At 42.2% G+C, this 17,696-nt stretch overlaps 1 protein-coding gene across 2 annotated transcripts in view; it reads right to left on the bottom strand.

The window, feature by feature from the left end:
- Window positions 1-17,696, bottom strand: part of LOC143930149 (lysosomal acid lipase/cholesteryl ester hydrolase-like) — a 64,794-nt gene that overhangs the window by 27,168 nt on the left and 19,930 nt on the right. For both annotated transcript variants that reach the window (XM_077454172.1, XM_077454171.1), the window contains exons 4-6: window positions 4,840-5,038; window positions 4,077-4,186; window positions 630-766 (exon numbers count right to left, since the gene is read on the bottom strand). In XM_077454172.1, the coding sequence (XP_077310298.1) occupies window positions 630-766; window positions 4,077-4,186; window positions 4,840-5,038 (446 nt within the window). The remainder of the gene's footprint in view (window positions 1-629; window positions 767-4,076; window positions 4,187-4,839; window positions 5,039-17,696) is intronic.

Below are 17,696 nucleotides of genomic sequence, written 5' to 3'. Positions count from 1 at the left end.
AAGCCTGTTAACTTGCTGCACATTTTCACTGGCAAGTTGTACACTTGCAGAGCACCTGGAGCGCAAGTTCTAGTTGAGACTTTTCCAATTTGTATCAAATTTGCGTGGCAAGTCTCTAGCAAGAGCAAATTTGCAATGGTGAGTCTACAGCAAGAGCTTTGCAAGTCACAGTGACCCCTGTGGTGGGATGACATAACTGAACCAGATCAGGCAGACTTGTAGAATGTTTGCAAAGAAATTTGATCTTGGGTCATGCAATGCGGATTTGCTGAAATTTTGCAACAAACTTGTGAAGCCTGGCAAGTCTAGCACTAGCTTAGCAAGTAATTTTCAAACTTGAAGCTCAATTGCTTGCTATCTGGGTAGGAGGCATCTAACACCAAGCTTTGAACTGTGGCCCTCATGTCCTCTACTGCTTGCACAGAAAATTACCAAAATGTTGCTTATCAAAATTGTACCTATAGGGCTTACGATATACCAGCCAATAGTGCTCAAAACTGTAATTGGTAACCAACAGGTAACAAACAAAACATGTAATCTGACATATCACTGAAACAACATGGACTATATTGTTACTCAGGCGCCTCAAAACATATGGCCTAACTACCATCCTTCCTCTATTGTCATACCTCAATAAGACAGCCTGGCACATGTTTGAAAGCTGCAATTGGACCAGAGGAATGTTGAAGAGTAACTACCGGAGCAAGGGCAAAAAATATTTTGATTTTTTTGGCCATCTGGGGCATAGTAGAGAATGCTATAAATGCTAGACAGAGAGAAAAAAAACAATGTTAAGCATCAATATTCAAAATATCACAAGTAATTATTTGAACTACTTAAATAAAACAAATAAATGCAGTGCTGTGTGAATGTGTACTCAATATCATGCATAACATAAACCAATGCAACGGCGAATAACATAAAGTGCTTTTATACCAATAATAAATTAGTGTATGATCAAATAGATAAGCGATTGACAATCACATATATACAATCAACTATTGAATTAAATTAAACTGATATCTAAAATGCAAATATACATGTATAATAACAGTGCTCCAAGCAAGTTCACAGTGAAAGGAAATCAATTAAAAAGTCCTACGATGAGTAAGTTCACAGTGAAGGTATTTAAATATAAAGTCCTATGATAATCAATGATGTGACTTTGCAGCGGTGCTTCAAACAAATGCACAGTGACTTCAAACGACTAAGTTTAGTCTGAAAAAGCAGCTGAACCACCACTGGGCTCTGAGTATGATGGTCTTTGTGGGTTCCCCAGGTTAATCCACTGATGCTCTCCTCAAATCAAATTGTAAAAAAGGCTAGATAGTGTATTATTGTTTAAACACTAATTTATTGAAGGTAAAAAAAACATCAGGGTGCTTGCTCTTTCATGGTGATGCCAGCGCACCACTCTACAGCAAACTATTTTAAAAAATCCAATTGGTTGGCTATGAAACTTGTGTTCATCAGCAGCTGCTCAGAGAGCGTGTGTACTGTCTCCTCCCCAACGCGTGTCGACACACTTGTTGTAAATAGTGCTACATTTTATACACTAGCCAGGTCTGGCTGAAACCTTGCACATTAATCATGCTTTTCCCTCCTACCCATACTATTTGGCATCTCTACTTTACCACCTCTACCTGGATATGTTTAGTACATATTTTTGAGTCCAGTGGAAAATAACCCAGGCAGCTTATCCATTGAATTAAAATATTCTAAATTGTCAAACTCATAAGCATACAGTAACATAATCAAATACAAGGTCCTGCCAATAGCTGTTCATTCTACCCAGATGGGTCAAGGTTTTTATGTGAAAACTGCAAAAAACAAAGTGTGAACACTGGTGAAAATAAGCTTTGTAGTCTCTATGTTCTATAAGGCCAGCCACCCGACCATTTATAAACGGAAGGTAACCTCTAGTGGTATCATCAGTACATCCAGAGATTTGAACAGCTAAATACATATGAAGCTCTAGACTCCCACCCCTCCCTCCTTCTGAGCATAATTTTGGGTTGATGAGACCTCCCATCATATTAAAGAGGAACCAGAGAGGCTACAGAGATAGGATGAGGACAGGCCCAGCTTTTAGAGGAAAGTTAAAATTTAGATATGCACCAGCTCCCTATATCTCTAGTTTAGTGACCTTTATGACATGAAGGCAACCTTGGCTTAATTATTTTCCCATATGCTTAATTCAAAAAGCCAAAGTTTGTGACTGGTTTATTTTAATATAGTAAAAATCAATGTACAAAGTGCAGTACTTCTTGGCAACCAATCAGAAGTCATCTTTTACTCTGATTGAGTAAATTGAATTGTCTGGTAGGTGCAGGTTACTGCAATCTGTACATTAACACAAATCTCTGCTTACTAAATAAGCCTTTATTAGGAGAGCATGCTGGAAAGGAAGAGGATTTATCACTATTCATAAATGAAACCAAAACATGAACAGGCTTAGATTTACAGTGCCTTGAAAAAGTATTCACACCCTTTGAAATTTTCCACATTTTGTCATGTTACAACCGAAAATGTAAGTGTATTTTTATTGGAATTTTATGTTATACACCAACACAACGTGACATATAATTGTGAAGTGGAAGGAAAATATCAAATGGTTTTCAATTTTTTTTACAAATAGATAGCTGAAAAGTGTGGCGTGCATTTGTATTAAAATTTGTACTAAAATCTAGTGGTACCAATTGCTTTTAAAAGTAACCTTAGTAATTAGAGTCCACTTGTGAGTAATTTGATCTCAGTATAAATCCAGCTGTTCTGTGAAGCCCTCAGAGGTTTGTTAGTGAACAAACAGGATAATGAAGGCCACGAAACACACCAGACAGGTCAGTTGTGGAGAAGTTTAAAGCGGGGTTAGGTTATAAAAAAAATATCCCGAGCTTTGAACATCTCATGGAGCACTGTTCAATCAGTCATTCAAAAATGGAAAGAGTTTGGCACAACTGCAAACCTACCAAGACATGGCCGTCCACCTAAACTGACAGGCCGGGCAAGGAGAGCATTAATCAGAGAAGCAGCCAAGAGACCCATGGTAACTCTGGAGGAGCTGCAGAGATCCACAGCTCAGGTGGGAGAATCTGTCCACAAGACAACTATTAGTCGTGCACGCCACAAATATGGCCTTTATGGAATAGTGGCAAGAAGAAAGTTATTGTTGAAGAAAGAAATAAGAAGTCCCGCTTGCAGTTTGAGAGAAGCCATGTGGGGGACACAGCAAACATGTGGAAGAAGGTGCTCTGATCACATGAGACCAAAATTGATTTTTTGGCCTTAATGCAAAACACTATGTGTGGCGGAAAGCTAACACTGAACATCACCCTGAACACACCATCCTCACTGTGAAGCATAGTGTTGGCAGCATTATGTTGTGGGGATACTTTTCTTCAGCAGGGGCAGGGGAGCTGGTCAGAGTTGACGGGGAGATGGATGGAGCCAAATACAAGGCAATCTTAAAAGAAAACCTATTAGAGCCTGCAAAAGACTTGAGACTGGGCTGGAGGTTCACCTTCCAGCAGGACAATGACCCTAAACATACAGCCAGAGCTACAATGGAATGGTTTAGATCAAAGCATATTCATGTGTTAGAATTGCCCAGTCAAAAACCATATCTAAATCCAATTTTGAATCTGTGGCAAGACTTGAAAATTGCTGTTTGCAGACGCTCTCCATCCAATCTCACAGAGCTTGAGCTATTTTGTAAAGAAGAATGGGCAAAAATGTCACTCTCTAGATGTGTAAAGCTGGTAGAGACATAACCAAAAAGTCTTGCAGCTGTAATTGCAGTGAAAGGAGGTTCTACAAAGTATTGACTCAGGGGGGCTGAATACAAATACATGCCACACATTTCAGATATTTATTTGTAAAAAATTGTGAAAATCATTTATCGTTTTCTTTCCACTTCACAATTATGTGCCACTTTGTGTTGATCTATCACATAAAATCCCAATAAAATACATTTATATTTTTGGTTGTAACATGAGCAATTGTGGAAAATGTCAAGGGGTGTGAATACTTTTTCAAGGCACTGTGCAAGTAACTTGCACTCATGAATCAAAACTCACCTATAGTGGTTCCTTGAGAATGGCCGATGTAATATATTTGTTCCTGACCTGTTGTCTTTAAAATTAAATCTATGACAGCAGGAGTATCTTTCTTTGCCATTTCATCAAAGCTGGGGGAAAAAGAAAAGTGAATAGAACTTACACAACTCTCATTTACTTTAGGTTTGAATTATTGTTTATGGTCATGATAACGTACCTAACCCTCTGTGGACTATATTCGAATGGAGTGCCAGGAGCCAAGTGTAGTATCTAGAGCAACCAATCAGATTTCATCTTGCACTATCGTGGTTCAGTAAAGTATGATCAGTTTCTCTGGTTTATTGTACTCTGCTCTTAGCACTTTGCTCCTTGCACTATTTGTTGAATACATTTCTATAATTAACAGTCATGGGCTTAAAAACTGACTGTGCATAGGCAAAAGACATTATGAAAGTAGCCATGTTTTAAGTAGTAAGTTGAAAACACACTAATAAAATGGCAACATCAAGATTATACATGAAAAATGCAAAAAAAACACAAAAAAAAAAAAAAAAACATCTATAGGTTCAAAGTGCAATTGCTCTAGAAACCAATCAGACTTCATATTTTACTAGTGTGGCTTTAGCAAAGTGAATTCCTATTGGTTCCTCTGTGAATTCTAGTTAGCTTCTTGCACTTTTGCCTTTGCTCCTTACAAATAAATATAAACCTATTACAAATATAAACCTCACAAATAATTATAAATAATAGTCAGAGTGAAATAAAGTATAGCATGCTTACACACCTAAAGGCCCAGAATTCTCTATCTTTAGGTGACAGGCGCTTGTGTTTCCGGGACCATGTGCTGCCCCGGCTATTTCCCATCCAGACATCATAACCAGCATCAGCCAGGATAAAACCCAGACTATTGTACTCAAAGTTAGAGACCCAGATACTGGCATCCGCAAGCAGGCCATGTTGTAGGAATACTACAGGTTTACCACCTAAAAGATCAAAAATATGTAGAACGAGAATTGTTAATATGAAAATGTTGGTTGTTATAGCTCAAGTTAAATATATATTTTAAATTAGCAGTCTAAGAACTTTCTATAAGAAGACGCACAACAACGAAAGGGTAACAAACATACACACCTACCTCTCTTTCACCCCCCCCCCCAAACTAATATTTTTAATATTTTCTCATCAGAACATTTAATTCCTCTACATAAATATCTCATAGGTATACAATTATTTTTGTGATTTTATTGAAAGAATTTTGGTATGAGTGTTCCATGCCTCCAATTTCACTGATATTTTTTATTAGGATATTTATTAAATTACTCCTAAAGGAGAACATCTGTCAAGTTTTTATTGCTTTCTGTGCTTCTTAATTTTCGGTTGTCATCAGAACAGGAATAGATGGTACATCTTTCAATGAGGACACTAGTCCTGGTGACAACCAGGGGTTTCCTCCCTTAAGAGGGATTTCTTTCATTTCATGTTTTGGCTATGGAACGGGAAGTGAATAAAAATCTTCCCAATGGGACACAGATGGCAAAAAAACAGACATAAACTATAACCCTGCCTTAGTCTCCCCAAAATATATATTTTTTTTTATATAACAGCTTACCTGTAAAATCCTTTTCTTTGATGTAAATCAGGGGACACAGTGCCATAGTAATTACTATGTGGGTTATATCGGACCGATAGGTGCTGGACACTGGCACGCCCCTAAAGGCGTGTACTCCCCAATATAACCCCTCCTATTACTGGGAGTCCTCAGTTTTGTAGCCAAGCAATACAAGTGTGTCCCAAAGAAGGGAGGAACCTCTGAGTCCCCTGATGTACATCAAAGAAAAGGATTTTACAAGTAAGCTGTTATAAAAATCCTATTTTCCATTCTTACATCAGGGGACACAGAGCCATAGTAATTACTATATGGGATGTCCCAGAGCAATGGCAACTGAAGGGGGGGGGGGGGGCATAACAAAAGGCAGGAGGCCAGAGGACTCATACTGCAGCCTGCAGTATACTGCTCCCAAAGGCAATATCCTCATGACCTTTAATATCGATTTGATAAAATCTGATAAACGTATGAACCGAAGACCAAGTCACGGCCTTACAGATCTAAGCCACAGAGGCCTGATGATGCACCACCCAAGAGGCACTAATCTCCCTGGATGAGTGTGCTTTAACATGAGAAGGAAGGATCTTGACGCTGCCTGTCCACATCTTGGACCCTCTGGCAGTACAAACAAAACCTGTGTTTTGCGAACCTGAGTGGTCGCCCTTAAATAGACGCTGATCGCTCTTACTACATCAAGAGAATGTAGTGCCTTCTCTTTCCCAGTTTAAGGCTCTGGGGAGAAAGAAGGAAGAATATCTTGGTTTAAACGAAAACCTGTTACCACTTTGGTAGGAATTCAGGATGAGGACATAAAACAAGACATAGCCACTAGTTCCAATACTCTTCTAGCAGAAGAAATTGCAACCAGAAAGGATTATCTTTCTTGTCAAAAGAACCAAAGGAAATTTCTCGTAAAGGTTCAAACGGCTGATTCAGCAAAGCCGATAAGACCAATTTTAAATCCCAAGGATTTAGAGGTGCCTTGATAGGGGGAATAAACCGTGTTACCCCCTGAATAAGCTACGCACCAAGAGTGGGAAGCAAGAGGCCATAGGAAAAAACACAGACATGGCCGGGATCTGGCTCTTGATAGAAGTCAAGGACAGCTTCACTTCAGATCCTATATGCAGTAAATCAGGAATCCTGCCTATGACATACTTCCTTGAGTGCCAACCCCCAGATCCACACCAAGAAACATATGCCTTCCAGACTCTAAAGTAAGTGATTCTGTAAGTCGGCTTCCTGGCATTAACCTCCCTGGCGGTATGATTCTGTCAGGAATTCTATACCAAAAGCGGTACAATTCTTTTGCATGGAAATTTGGTGTTATGTATTATAAGCCTGCAATTCTTAGTAATTACTTACTAAAACCTGACCAAACAAGACTCTAGTAGACATCCCAGATGTGATAAAGTTTGAAACACAAAATCATGAATTATAATCTGATAAATAATATAATTTTATTCAATAATGTAATGCGAAATAATTAAATTTGTCAAACAAAGAAAATCCAATAAACATCCTGAGTGTGATAAATTTTGAAGCAAGGTACAGCACACAGTCCAACATCACAATCCGGACAATAGAACCGGCTTTCTTTTCGGACTTTTTTTCCACTGCTATCTCTCTTTGAGCAGTAAACCACACACATTCTGGTAGGTGCTGCCTTTTTTGCGGTTGGTGGTATATAGTCCACAAAGTGACGACCTGTTAGGCGTTCTGGGTTGACAATGTCAACAGCATGTCGTCCAGGTCTGATCGCAGATCCTGATGGTGTCTGGTGTTTGATGAAAATCTGCTCAGCCACCTTCCAGATAAAATCGGCATGAATAATAGGCTTGCGACTCTGTGCTCTGTATAGGACATATGCATTTCAAAGGCATTGCTCCAGAAGATGCCGGAAAATCTTTTTATAATATTTTTTTTGCTGCTTGCGCATAGCCGGATAAAATGTCATTGCCTGATCGGCTCTGTCGACCCCTCCCATAGTGCAATTATAGTCTATCACGACATGCGGCTTCAGCACATCTTTCCCACGTTTGGTGTGGACCATGGCAGTGGAGGTATTGTGCAACGTGCTCATGAGACACACGTCCTTCTTGTCTCGCCATCACATTGCCATCATCTTACCCTTCTGCCAGGCAACCATTTCTCCGGTTTTTTGTTTTTTCCTGAAGAACAGAGATGGCATGTCACATCGATTAAGCCTAACAGTACCATACGCATTGGTCATGTTTTTTAGCAAAACCTCCAAAAGTTCCGGAGACGTATAGAAGTTGTCCATGGTCACACAATATCCCTGGTTCAGCAATGGCTCCAGCAGTGTGAGGACTGATGATGTGGCCATCCCATAGCCGCTGTACCTGGGGTTAAACTTCGTGCCTTTACCGGTGTAAATGACCGAATTCCAGATGTACCCGGTGGATGACTCGCAGACCATGTAGGATTTTATGCCGAATCTCGCTCATTTGGATGCAATAAATTGTATCCAGCTCAGGCGTCCCTTGTAGGCCATCAAGCTTTCATCCACGCAGACCTCCCTTTCTGGCACGTAGGTCCGCTGGAAATTGGTCACGATAATTTGCCATACCTAGGAGGACAGTGGAGGACAGCGTAGAACATCGCTGGAGCACCAGGAGAAGGTAAGATCTCTCCGCAGGCCGCTCTGCAATGTTACCCCGAGCGTGACTCGGGGTTACCGATTATACAAGAAAAATCCAAACCCGAATCACGCCCGGGGATACCGCCAGGGAGGTTAAGACACTACCTAAGGAGCTTACCCATAATCTTTTAAAGAGTAGCATTCAACAGTCAAACATTTTAAATTTTTGGTCCGTAAGGTAGAATGAAATACCAGACCCTGTGCAAGAAGGTCTGGCTATAATGGCCGATTCTGAAGGACTCCTGCTGCCATATTTATAATCTCGGTAAATCAAGATCTTCTGGGACCCGCTGGGGCCGCCAGAATCACCTCCTTTTGTTCCTGCTTAATCCTGCGGAGAAGGCGCAGAAGTAGCAGAACTGAAGGAAATGCATAGATCAGTGAAAAACTGATCCCATGAGAAGACTAATACATCTGTTCTGCCTGCTAGTGGACCCCTTGTTTTCGACATAAAGTTGTCGACCTTGTTAATGAATCTGCACGCAAATAGGTCCATGTCCGGAATACCCTATCTGACATATTGCTAGGAAGATGTCGGGGTGAAGAGATCATTCTCCCGGAAATAATTGTTGGCGACTCAAGTAGTACGCCTGAAAAATGAAAATTGCCAATAGGCAAGGAATGTTGTGTTCTGCCCAAGCTAGAACATTATTCACCTCTTTTTGGGCTTCACGTTCTCTCGTGCCCCCCCTGGTGATCGATGTAAGCCACCGCTGTGGCCTTGTCAGACTTAATCGTGACAGCACAGTCCCGTAGTCTGACTGTCAAGATTCTTGGGCCAGGCGTACAGCCCGAAACTTCAAAAAAAAAAGTTGACAGGCAAGGTCCTCTAACCTGGACCATCTCCCCTGGACAGAATCTTCTTCCAGTGCTGCTCCCCAACCTAGAAGGCTGGCCTCTGTTGTTAACACCTTCATGGATAAAGATTTTCCCTTTTGCTGGATAACAACCACCAATTTAGGCTCTGTCCTATGTTGGGAGCCAAGCGTATTGGAAGGCCTGAATCTTTTATTCCAGACGGACAGGATGATGTCGTGAAGCGGTCTTTGAGTAAAACTGCGCGTAAGGGACGGCCTTGAAGGAGGCCACCATTTCCCCTAAAAATCTCCTGCATAGCCGAATTAAGGAATTTTCCTTTGTTTTGATAAGTTGAATTAGTCCTACAATGGTACTGATTCTTGTCTGGGGTAAGAATACCTTCTTCTGTATGGTATCTATAACCAGCCCCCAAGTACCGTAATCTCCTTGATGGTTTTAAGGAGATTCTTCCTAGGTTGAGAATCCAACCTAGAGATTTCAGATATTTATGGCTGAGATCAGACTCTGGTTTTAGACTTGAGACTGAATGATCTACCAAAAGTAGATCTTCTAATAGGCTAGGACCGCTATGCCTTGAGCCCTTAACCTGGCTAAAGGAGGTGCCAGAATCTTTCAGAACACTTGTGCTGCTGTGGCTAAGCTGAATGGCAGGGCCACAAAAATAATTTTATATTTCATACCGCAGAAATTTCTGGTAAGCGGGAAACTTTAGCACATTGAGACATGCAACTCCCCTCCTTGCAGGATGGACACAGCCAATCGAATTATGAAAGGATCGGATGTTTAAGTGCCGATTCAGATCTTTGAGATCTAGAATGGGTCTTACCTCTCTGTTTGGTTCTGAAACCTTAAAAGGTTTGAGCCAAAAAAAAACTGTTCCACTAAGGGAACTTCTGATATCACCGACTGGGATAACAGCTGATTCAGAGGCCAGAAAGAGAGACTTCTTTTTTCTTTGGATCCTTAGGAACATTCTCAGAGGAGACAGAAACTCTTGCATAAAGACTACCCCATCAGCAGCACAAGGACCCCACAGGCAGCACCCAAACAGGGACCCGAACCCTGGACCCTCAGGTCAAAAGCCAACTGAGCCATCCGGGCTCTCTGAACTGTAGTCGTAACCTAGAGAAAAAATTGCAGAAATCCCTCTGCTCTTGACATTGTTCCTGCCAGATTTTGAGAATTGCAGGACCTTTCCCCTCACCCAAACGAGTGGGCTTTAGCATTCTGCTTTGTGGGCTTTCTGCCCCCAAGATCCTGGTGCTACCCTTGGGGACTTTCCCTTGAACCTGATGATTGAGACCATCGAGACTGCCTAGAGGCAAATGCCCTAGGCATAGGAGAGGCAGCACGATAAAAGGAGAAATGTTTGAACATCCTTTTACTGGTAAAGAGAGCTTTACCCTTTTGGATGTACTTATCCACCCTAAATAGCCGTACCCCAGGAAGGGAAACAAACTGGCTAAGAGCTTTCACATGGTGCTTCGGCTGATTAATATTTCAGCCACAGAACTCTACGAGAATGCACTAGTCCAAGCATAAGCCATAAGATAGAGACTTTCATAGCATATACTGTGAGACATAGTGCATCAGATACACCAGCCCATTGCTGAGCCTGCTGATCAGGCAGAATCACCGGTATTCTCCACAAACTGTTCCTTAACCCTTTGAAGTCCACATTTTTCAATGAGTTAGCATGACTCAAAATGTGCTCCACCAAAATCGTGGAGCAGACGTTAAAGGGTGAAAGGACTGAGATACACCAATTGCAGCAAGGACTGCAAAAGACACCTTGTCTTTAAAAGGAAGGTCCAACTTTAATTTGCTGGATCCTTTAACATCAGTGCATTATCCACCGGACATGTGAGACTCTGCTCACTGAGGTGATTGCAGCATCAATTGCTGGAACCCCCCATTTCTTCATAGAAATGTTCCAATTCAGAATACATAAGCTATGCATGAATAGCAAAAAACATTTTCAGGTGTGGGAGGTTCAAATTAACCTAATTAGAGGTAGATACCGCAAGAGCCTGTACTGCGGGGAACATAAGGGTTAAGTTAGGGAGTAGACAAACACCTGACTTGTGAGGCTACTCCCTCCATGTTAGGATCCTCCGAAGCGGAAAAATAAGTATCTTCCAATATTTGGGAAGATCTACCTGATCCACAGCCCCCTGCACCTCAACAAAAGGGCCCTGAGGACTAGATCGGAATCTGCTATGTTTAGTCCTACTATGGAGAGACATCATAGCATTAATCTTCTTTCAAATGTTTAAATGGTAGAAGAAAAAAACACATTTGTATGATATATACAGGGACTAAAGTGTTCTACCCAGGGGTCAAGTCCTGGGAAAAAAAGCGTGAGAACTCCCACCCAAGATCCACTCCCCCACCAAAAAAAAAAAAAAAAAGATTATACGCTCATATGCACAAACGCTTCAAAAGTGGTATTTTCCATCCAATTTTTATATTGTGTGTATGAAGCTTAACTGTTAGTACATAAAAAAAACAATCCTCAATAAACACAAATACGGTAATTCTCTGAATAATCAGTATTCATTCAATTGTGCTTCCATGCAAATGTGAACATCATGTTCTGATCTTTATTGGGGAATTTTATTTTTTATAAAGAGAGTGTTTATGGTGAGTTTACACTTTTCATTGAACAGAATTGGAGAACACAGGGTTAAACGGAAAGGTCATAAATTAACTGCACAGTATCTGGACAGAATGCTTGGGGAGATAGGGATGTCTTCCTGCTTAGGAGATGTATGTTAGCTTGGGGGGCTGCAAACTCTGCAGGTCTCCAACACACACTCGCTGCTATTCCAACCCTTCACATATTTCCACATAAACTTCCCTCCTGGCATTAAACTTTGCCAGGTATTGTGCTCAGCTTACCACCCCAAACTGATGTTCCTCCCTCAGCTCACCTCTCTCCCTGCATGTCCTGTGAGCAGAAAAGCTGTGCTCCTCCTCTGGGTTCTCTCATCATATGGCACAGAAGTTAGAGGAGGGGGGTATTCAGAGGGACACATAGAGCAAGTATGCAGGGGACAGAAAATCAGGAGGGGTCGGCGGGGAGGAGCGCATTACAAGTGGTCTGACTAAATACAATCTCTTAGCAGCAGGGACCTGATCTACCCGTCAGCTAGCTATGATTGACAGGTAGATCGAAGTGGAAGTTGTCATGGGGCCCCCTTACTGGCAATGCCTGAATGGTCAGGTGTGCACCACTTACTATTGCGAGCTGTGTGGGCAGCTGCTGGTGTAGCACCTGCCACACAGCTTGCATACTTCAAAGTCTTGCAGGACACGGCTGTTAACGGGAACTGAGTTCCTGTTGTGGAAAAAGTATAGGAACTCCGTTCCCATGCATTCCCGCAGGACCTGAGCCCTGGTTCTACCCTTGACGGCCAAATCTGACTAGATGTATCCCTCTTAGAGGAGGATGACATTCTTTTGGAAAGGGTTTTAGTTTGTTGTGTAACCATTGACCCCTTAGAACCCTTAGAGGAGTTCCTGGTCCCTTTGCCACTCATAGCTTACAGCACAAAGCAGAGGCACTACGAGCAAAAGAATGTAAACTTGCTAGGCTATAGTACAGCACAATAGCTGCTATTAATCCTAGCTTCTTACAGTACAATATGTCAAAAGGAAAATGCCTGTGTCACCTGAGAAAATCTCCCTTGCCTTATCCTCGCAGCAGGGTTTTATCAGAGATAAAAACCCAATCTTCACCCTTCACAGTAGGCTCTGAGACCTTAAAGGAAACCTTCAGGAACCAGGGAACTCTCAGGTTATCCCACAATCCTGGACCTGCGACAGCACCCTGCCAGTAAAACTTTATGGCCTTACTACCAAAAAGTACTGGATCCCAGGGCACAGCTCTCAAAGAGAAGCATTCGCAAGCAAAACCTTGTTTCTTCGGACACGAGGCCTGGGTACCATTCATTTAGCCCATGAAAAAGACATCAGAACGGAGCTGTTCAGCATCATCAAGATTACTGCCGTGGAGCTCAGCACAGCACATCTTTACTTGTGCCCAACACCTTAGGCACTGGCAAAAAACTGAGGGCTCCCAGTAATGAGATTTTATAGGACAGGTTATATAGGAGAGTACAAGCCTTTAGGGGCGTGCCAGTGTCTAGCCCCTGTCGGTCCGATATAACCCACATAGTAATTACTATGGCTCTGTGTCCCCTGATGTAACAAAAGAAATCGTTTTGTCTATAGTTCTGCGTTAACTGGGAAAAGTATTAACTTCAAATTTACAGCTGTTGCACTTGTGTTTTTAATGTTCTTTTGTGTGTTTTTAGTATTTTTGAGAACTGTCTTATAAAAGAAATGTTGCTTTATAAAAGATTTTTTATACATTAAGAAAATGCCTTACTTTAAACCCCAGACAGTTTTAGAACCTCATTGCACCTCTCTGTGTGTTGTAATACAATGGATAATACATGCCTTTTTTTCATGCCAATGCAAGCTGCTGTAAGGCATCCTTTTCAGTTTGGACGGGCAATTAATGAGTCAAAGTGGGCAATTAATGCCAAAAACCCGTCTGCACTTCAGTACACCATGTGCTATCATATATTGCGTCAACAATCATTAAAAAACAGGATTTAATGAACATATAGAGACATAGAGAGGTATGAATGGGCCCTCAATTGACCTTCTCTGCAGATAACTCATAGAAACTCCCAAATAATGGTAGCCCCAAGCTAGCTGGGTTATAAGGAGAGATATACTTTGTGAATTGAATTTCACATACAAAATACCACTATTTGGTGGATTAAAAAGCAGGTTTATTTGACACCATTATTTGGTGTTTATCTGGCTCAGTGTGTTAAGGTATACAGACTTATGGCAATTTTTTAATGTAATGATCATTATGAAGAGATGTACACTTTTTTCTTGGCAAATCAAGCAATCCAGTATTGTTTGGCTCATTTGCTGTGTTCATATTATGAATGTCTGCTGAAAGCCTCTTAGCTATTAAGAGAACATGACCAACATCAAAGTTATTTAAAGAGTAAACATTTTAACAAGAACACATTGGTACATTACCCAAGTCTGCTGGCACGAAAATCGGTAATGAGTGTATAGTATTCAGGCTGGGTTCACACCATTGCGAATTGGATGTGGGGAATTCGCAATAGCAGGAGATTTTGACCAGCTCTCCATGGAGCCGGTTCACATATCTCTGCAGCGGGTCCGGTTCGATTTGCACAAAATTTCTGTTCATCTTTTGGTCCGTTTCAGATCTGAATTCAGCCCAAAATTCAGGCTGAAATCGGACCTGAAACAGTGAACCAGGATGCACCAGACCCGGTGCTGTGAGCCGCATGTGGCTCATATGTGAACCCAGCCTAAAGCTGAACTCTGAGATAAGCAACATTGGGCTCAATTCACAAAGAGATATTGCATGTGATATTTGGATCACGTGACTCATTTCATTAAGATGATCACGTGACTCATTTTTTTAAGATATCGCATGCCATAATGAAAGTGTGAATTCATTATCTTTTTATATGGTAATTACTGAAAAAACAAGAAATGCAAGGTAACTAGCACTTTCTTAAAATATTTAATGGCCTAGCCGCTCACTATTATACAAATATATAAACTTAATTTGAGCCGACACCTGATGGTATCCTAACAACCAGTGACTTATTCTTCCTCTGCTCATTCAGCTGTCACCCAGGGATTCCCGAGTGACAGGTGAATGTAAACAAAGTAGCCAGGGAAGTTAAAAAAAAAAATAGTTACCCCACAGTTCATACCTGGCCCCTCCAATCTGGTATAGGTTTACGGGGGACACAACACCAAAAGAAAATGGCATGAGGTACCCCCCAAATCCCATATGAGACCTTTCCGAGCATGCAGCCCAATACACCAAGAAAGGGGCAAGAGGAGCGCGTGCCCCACCCTTCCTCCACTATATCAGGCCACATGCCCAAAACATAGGGGGGTACTCATGTTGATAAGGACAAGGGCGTCTTCCCAACACATTGAGAACATGTGGCTTAGAATGGTTCAGGAGGAGAGGGGTCACACGCTTGTTCCCCCTTTTCCTGGCCAGCTAGGCTACATGCTTATATAAGGGTCTGGTATGGAATTTGGGGGGAACCTCAGCCCATTTTCTTTTTGCCATTGGGTAACCCCTTAAAATTCATAGTCCTCCTGAAGTGCCTTGTACGGATCGTGGAGGGTAATTCCCATGCTGTTTTTACAAAATATAGCCTTTGCTCCTTAATTTATAAAAATAATTTACTTGTCAGCTGGGAATCACCAAGTGACAGCTGAATGAGCAGGGCAGGGACGAGTCACTAGTTGTTAGGACACAGATGCCAGCTCCTTGACAACCAGCATCTCCAAGCTGGAACTGTATTTACACCTGGCAGGGATACTACTGCTAAAGGTTTCTTTTCTGTTGCAGCCTGCAGTAAAATAAGGTGCAAAAAATGTGTTAAATACCACAAAATAATTACATTTTAACGCATGCATTATTTTAGAAGTGTTTTTTGATAAGCGCTAACATTAATTTTAAGTGAATTGAGCACACTGTCTAAATTCAAAAGGCATGTGTATTCTTTCTTGAATGTGTATTTCTTCCAGTTCTGTGCAGTAATTCAGCGGGAGACTTTGTCTTTGTGCAGGAGCTTTCTGTAATAAAGAGCGATCACTGCCACTCATTCCTTCTGTAGGGTGACTGGGTGATTGTATCTGCTCCCCCATGCTGTTTTCTGCAGGCAGCGGGGTGGGTGGGTCTTGCCTGCAGAATCCCTCTCCCCAATAGCTCTGCTCTCTGCACAGGCATGTAAAGCATGGTGATGATGTCACTACTATGTATACAAGGGAATATCCAGGTTTGTAAAGATGCTCACAAAGTAAATCTACAGTGCCTTGCAAAAGTATTCGGCCCCCTTGAACTTTTCAACCTTTTGCCACATTTCAGGCTTCAAACATAAAGATATAAAATTTTTATTTTTTGTGAAGAATCACCAACAAGTGGGACACAATTGTGAAGTGGAACAAAATCTATTGGATAATTTAAACTTTTTTAGCAAATAAAAAACTGAAAAGTGGGGCGTGCAAAATTATTTGGCCCCTTTACTTTCAGTGCAGCAAACTCACTCCAGAAGTTCAGCGAGGATCTCTGAATGATCCAATGTTGTCCTAAATGACTGATGGTGATAAATAGAATCCACCTGTGTGTAATCAAGTCTCTGTATAAATGCACCTGCTCTGTGATAGTCTCAGGCTGGGTTCACACAGGGGCAACACGACTTTCAACACGACTTTTGGAGGCGACTTGGACGCGACTTGGACGCGACTTGGACGTGACTTGGACGTGACTTGGACAGACTTGGACACAACTTTCAACACTACTTTAAGAGTCCATTCACACAGGAGCAACTTTGGATCCGACTTGAAGTCGTCCCAAGTTGCCTCAAGTCGCGCAACATGATAAAATCAATGTAAGTGAATGAGAGCCGTCTTAGAGCCGGTTCACACAGCGGGCGATGCGAGGCGACACGACTCGCCTCGCATCGCTCTCGCAAGTCGCCCCCGTTCTGTACAATGGAACCATTCTGAGAGGAGCGACTCGAGTCGCTCCGACTCAGAAAAAAGGTTCCTGTACTACTTTTGGGCGACCTTGGGGCGACTTGCATTGACTTCTATACAGAAGTCATTTGCAAGTCGCCGCTGAGGCCGCGGCAGGTCGCGGCGAGGCAAGTCGGAGTCGCCTCGCCTCGCCTGCTGTGTGAACCGGCCCTTAATGTACACTACTGAAGTCGCTCCGACTTCAGAAAAGGTTCCTGTACTACTTCAATCCGACTTCTAGGCAACTTGTACCCATTGATTTCAATAGAAGTTGCCTCAAAGTCTGATCCCCTGTCTTAACTGAAGCAACTTTCCAGGAAGTAAAAATAGTTTTCTAGGCAAACCCCTCCCTCCCACAGAGCTGATTATTATGTGATTGGCCACTGGTAAAGTCTCCTCTCCTGGAAGCAACTTCAAGTTGCCTTTTAAGTTGCCTCAAGTCGTGCTGTGATTCATACTCAAGTCGTGTCCAAGTTGCCTCCCAAAGTCTCGCTCAAAGTCGTGTTGCCCCTGTGTGAATGGACTCTCACCCCAGGCCAGGCGACTTACCGTGGCCAATCAGAGAATGAGCTCTCAGGGGGGAACTCCTTTTGAGAGCTGGTAATTCTCTGAGAGTCGCCTCCGTATAGACGGAGATCCGACTTGGAGGCGACCTCCATTGAAATCAATGGGTACCAGTCACCTACAAGTCGGATTGAAGTAGTACAGGAACCTTTTCTGAAGTCGGAGCGACTTCAGTAGTGTGCATTAAAGTGGTTGTAAACCCTTACAAACCACTTTGACCTACAGGTAAGCCTAGATTAAGGCTTACCTGTAGGTCCAAGCAATATCTCCTAAACCTGTATGGTTTAGGAGATATTTGCCCGAAAACGGGCACCGCTGTCTACGGCGCATGCGCCGTAGACAGCGGCGCTCAGGCGCACTGAGCGCAGCATTCTCAGCGACG

This window comes from Lithobates pipiens, unplaced genomic scaffold (assembly GCF_037356315.1).
Source record: "Lithobates pipiens isolate NorthernLeopardFrog02 unplaced genomic scaffold, aLitPip1_a1.2 Scaffold_25, whole genome shotgun sequence".
In the NCBI taxonomy this organism is placed as follows: Eukaryota; Metazoa; Chordata; class Amphibia; order Anura; family Ranidae; genus Lithobates; species Lithobates pipiens.
This window is presented reverse-complemented; position numbering and strand designations above follow the sequence as displayed.